The 5,029-nt window shown below is 36.2% G+C and overlaps 1 protein-coding gene across 1 annotated transcript in view; it reads left to right on the top strand.

Annotated features, from left to right (window-relative positions):
• pdgfrb (platelet-derived growth factor receptor, beta polypeptide) overlaps positions 1–5,029 on the top strand; it is a 63,869-nt gene that overhangs the window by 22,769 nt on the left and 36,071 nt on the right. Inside the window, exons 3-4 of the mRNA XM_016561529.1 lie at positions 607–891; positions 1,972–2,229. Of these exons, the coding sequence (XP_016417015.1) occupies positions 607–891; positions 1,972–2,229 (543 nt within the window). The remainder of the gene's footprint in view (positions 1–606; positions 892–1,971; positions 2,230–5,029) is intronic.

Here is a 5,029-nt window from a genome sequence, read left to right as displayed (position 1 = left end):
GGGGTTATTTCATGTATGTTATATTTGCAGCAGCAATATTTCTTACATGCTCACAGCAGCATGTTGTGGATGTATTGGCAGTAGCAAGTCTCGGTACTTGCTCTGCCGCAGCAGCAGCAGCAGCAGCAGCGTAGCAGATCTATTCCGCCAAGACCAAATACATTAACATTGTCATGTACATTACCATGCCAATCCCTCCGAGAGTTGTCATGACAGAAATTAGATTATTGTAATTGAAATCTACAGATGCATATAGATAAAATGTAGTAAAATAAACACTTAAATGTTTATTTTGAATGTTTTCTTTCCACTATTGTTGACATTGACATATTGTCGGAATTGACATGTTATAGAAGCAAAATAGCCCAAAATCGTGAAATTGAACAATGCATGCAAAAAACTAGTGTCTCATCTTAAATAACTTAAAAATATACGAGAATGCGATTTTAAATGCTCTAAAACGTACAGTAAAATGTTCTTCCCAAAATTCTCAGGGAGGAACCCTGACATTTGTTTTCCCCAAATTATTTTTGCACGTCTTGAGTTATTGTAGAGCAGTATTGTTTGAGTGAAGTGGTATTAATCTCAGTGCTGGTTTTGGGGCAGGTTTGCTCCTGCTCTCTCTGGGTAGTTCAGGTCTGGAGCTCAATCCCAGCGTCACTCAGATCATCCTCTCCATCAACTCCTCCTTCAGCATCACCTGCTCTGGCTGGAGTAACGTCACCTGGCGCTTCAAGCGGGAGGAGAAAGTTCCGGAGTTCCACACCGAGAAGCGAAGTCCCTCCTCCAGCATTCTCAGTCTGGAGCAGGTGACGTGGAGACAAACGGGCGTCTATGTGTGTTTAGAGAACGGGACAAACGAGACCAGAGAGGTGGCTGTGTTTGTGCCTGGTAAGAACTCATGAAAATATTCAAAACTATTTAATTTATACATTTCTTAATTAATTGCGTAATTGCTTAATTAATTCTGAGTGACTACTAGTAGGTCGAGTTTTCAAAAGTGCATGTAAAAACAACAGATATTGTATATTTGAACATTTTAACATTAGAATGTTTTTGTGATTTTTCCATTGATTTAATGTTGTGTGAATTTTATTTGATCCATTTTCTCACTTCCATATTCATTCATTTGTTCTTTCATTCACTTGTGCATTCAATTATTGGTCTTCACATTGATTCTTTTGTTCATTCACTCGTACATTAATTCCTTTATTGATTCTAACATTATTTGTGCATTCATTCATTTGGTAATTCTCACATTTATTTAATTAAGTCATGCATTCATTCATTTATTATTTCTCATATTGATTTTTTTGTTCATGCACTTATGCATTTATTTATTTAATTCTCACAGTGATTTATCTGTTTATTCACTAATGCATTAATTAATTTGTTGATTCTCACATTGATTTGTTCGTTTATTCCCTCATGCATTCATTTATTTTATTCTCACGGTGATTCATTTGTTCATATACTCATGCATTCATTCATTTGAACATTCTCACACTGGGTTTTGTTCATTTATTCAATGACACATTCATTCATTTATTGATTCTCACATTGAAACATTTATTTATACATTTTCTCACACATTCATTCATTAATTCTCACATTAATTTATTATTTCACTTATTTCTTGATTCCTACATTAATTGATTCATTCACTTATGCAGTCATTTATTTACTCACACATTCATTAATTTATTGATTCTCACATTATTTTGTTCATCCACTCATGCATTTATTCTTTCATTATTGTCAAACATTTATTCATTTATTGATTTTTTCATTCATTCACTCACTCTCTCATGCATTCATTCATTTATTAACACCTTGAATTATTTGTTCAGTCACTGAATTATTTGCATCCATTCATTTGATTCCTACATTCAGTTGTTCATTTGCTCACGCAATCATTCACTTATTGATTCATTCGCACACACACTGATTCACTGATTCTGTTCTCCTCAGATCCTGAGGTGTGGTTCCTTGAGAACGATCATGTCATGGTGACTAAGACGCGAGAGGAAGGCACGATCCCATGTCTGGTAACGGATCCCTCGATAAACGTCACGCTGTACGAGAAAGACTCAGAGATAATGGTGGAGGGTTCGTACAACCCCAGCATGGGCTACACCGCCGCCCTGGAGGACAGAACCTACAAATGCAAAGGAGAGCTGAACGGAGAGGAGAAAGAGTCCATCCCCTTCTACGTCTTCAGTATATTTGGTACCTTTGCATTTTGATCCAATGCTCTTTTTATACAAATAGAAGGTTTTTTTTTGCTCAAATGTTGCTCTTTTATTGCTCAGTAGACTTACTGGAATTTCCAATTGTGCTTTATTTAGAGTTTTTTTCAATTGCTAACAAGCGTTTACCAATACTTAAAGTACTTTTTCTAAACTCTTAACACAGCAACACACCTACATCACACAATTAGCCAAATAGTTATTTTACTGGCCAAAACCACATTTTGTTAAATAAATACAAACTCAACATTTCAAAATGCTGAATACCTTTTTCTACATATATACTCAAAACACAGCAAACCCATTCGGTCAAAACATTAGCACTACTTTTCTATCCAACAGGAACATATAGTCAATCATAGCACAGTGACTGTCAAAATACTAACAGTTGATGGCTTTACAAAAACTGCATTACTTGTCATGTTTCAGTTCTACCTGCATATAGACAATATAAAAATCCATAGTTTTTTGTAATTTCGTTACCTTCAGCTGAAACCCATTTTACATTTTTAAGTGTTGAATGTGTTCATTCTTGGCAACATACTGTCTAAAATTGAATGAGTCATTATTTTATAGAATGTACAATAGAAATAAATAGGGTCCCCTATGCAGAAATTCAATTGGAACCTTGATTGAAATTGCTCTCCAGTGGGTGGGGGTTGGATGATGGTGCCCCCATGGTAGCTGATGCCAGTGATCAACAAAAAATACAACATACATGGCCTTTGTTTACTATGCAAGCTTGTTCCCTTCACAGAATAAAAAAGTAAAAATGGTAATTGTGACCTTTTTATCTCACAATTTGGACTTCTATTCTTGGAATTGCGAGTTTACATCTTGCAATTCAGACTTTATCAGAATTGTGAGATAAATTCACAATTGCAAGAAAAAAAGTCACAATTACAGAATTATGTGATAAAGTCACAAATGCACAGTCCAGCACACATTCTATCTCCTCTCCCCTACCTCTTCTTCTCCCTTTTTCTGATCCAACTACTCCTCTCCTTCCTACTGCTATTCCTCTCCCTCTCCCAGGCATTATTTTTTCTCTCTCTGATTCTTTGTGTTGTTCTGCATCCACAAAACCAATTTAAAGAGGTCTTTTTTATTCTATGTTGATGTAATGCAAAGAGCATCAACACCTGACTATTCCTCCAACTGAGACTGGAATCGGCTATTTCTAAATATTTCAGTGATCTGGTACTTAAAAATGCTTATCAGTTGTTACAATATTGTATATAGAGAGATTTTTTTTTCAATACTTTTGAGCTGCTGTTGAATGCAGAAGTAGAGGCTTTACACTATATTTAAAGTTTGGAACATTAGGTCTTCTTTTCTGTCATGCTGTGTTTAAGCACTTGTAAAAAAGATTAGAAAGATCCATAATTTTGGTATGGGGTAAGCTTGTGTGAAAAGAAAATTGAAGCATTTTAGAAACGTGTTAATTGACTGAATATTGTGTGAAAACAACACGAATTGTTTCAAGTTTTGTCTCAAGTGTTCAAAACAGACTTAAAGGGGTCATGAACTGCCTTTTTTATTATTTTGTACTGTTCACTGAGGTCCACTTACAATGTTAGTAAGATTTTTACATCAAAAAGCATCATAATTTAGAAGTAATAGGCTATTTTCTGTCCTGCTTTGACCCCCTCATAGAAACGCTCTGTTTGAATCAGTGTGGCGGATTGTAGACTCAGAAGTAAACGCCCACTGCTATGATTGGCTAAAAGTTGTGTATGTTTGACAGCCTACATCCTTCACAGATGGCTGCTGTGATTTAGGTTAAAACGCATAAATACACAGTATATATCAAACAATCTGTAATAACAGACAAAGCAATAGTGATCACGTAATAAAAACAGTTACTCACACTTGTGTGGTGCGACATTACTGTCCGATAATTCAATATAGTCGCACAGCATCGTCTTTTAGTTTCAATCTTTCTGAAAATCCTGATTTTGAATTGTGCTTTCTTTGCAAACAAATCCGTGGTAAAATGAAGTGAACTAAGGACCGAGTTCTTACTGACGCGGTCTGGATCTTCATTAAAGGGGTCATATGATGCGATTTAAATTTTTCCTTTCTCTTTGGAGTGTTACAAGCTCTTGGTTCATAAAGAAGATCTGTAAAGTTGCAAAGACTAAAGTCTCAAATCCAAAGAGATATTCTTTATAAAAGTTAAGAGTCAGCCACACCTACCTAAAACGGCTCGTTCTAACATGCCCCCCCATATCTACGTCATCTGGGAAGATTTGCATAACGCTGCCCAAATGTTCACACAAAGAAAGAAGGCGTAACTTTTATTCTCGCTGTAGTATTGTTGTTGCCGCTACCATGTCGTGAAGGACGCGTTTCAGAAAGGCGGGGCATAGAGGAGAAACAATAATGTACAGTATGTGGAAAATAATGTGTTTTTTTAACCTTAAACCGCATAAACACATTGCATTACACCAAATAATGTTCTTTTTAGCAGCGTCACATGACCCCTTTAAAAATAAAGTTCATCCACTCTTTCCTAATGTTAGGATCAGAAGGAAGGCAATGCAAAAACCATTTTTCCACAATATGGCACTGCACAGCGTCTTGTTGTCTTCGGAGCATCTTTATTGTTTGATTTCTGCATAGAGCTGCGTTTGACTCTCTCGTTATTATGTGTGAATCAGTGGGCAGGGCTAAACAGGCAGTGATGTAGAAGCAGGCATTGCTTTTCTTCTGCGGAGGCAGGGTTTAGCCGCACTATTACGTCATAAAGTGGCACATTCCACAAGCTGTCGTTTTGG

Source organism: Sinocyclocheilus rhinocerous, unplaced genomic scaffold (assembly GCF_001515625.1).
Source record: "Sinocyclocheilus rhinocerous isolate Xijiao unplaced genomic scaffold, SAMN03320098_v1.1 scaffold168, whole genome shotgun sequence".
NCBI lineage: Eukaryota > Metazoa > Chordata > Actinopteri > Cypriniformes > Cyprinidae > Sinocyclocheilus > Sinocyclocheilus rhinocerous.
The sequence above is the reverse complement of the archived record's forward strand: the minus strand, read 5'-3'. Positions and strand labels throughout refer to the sequence as shown.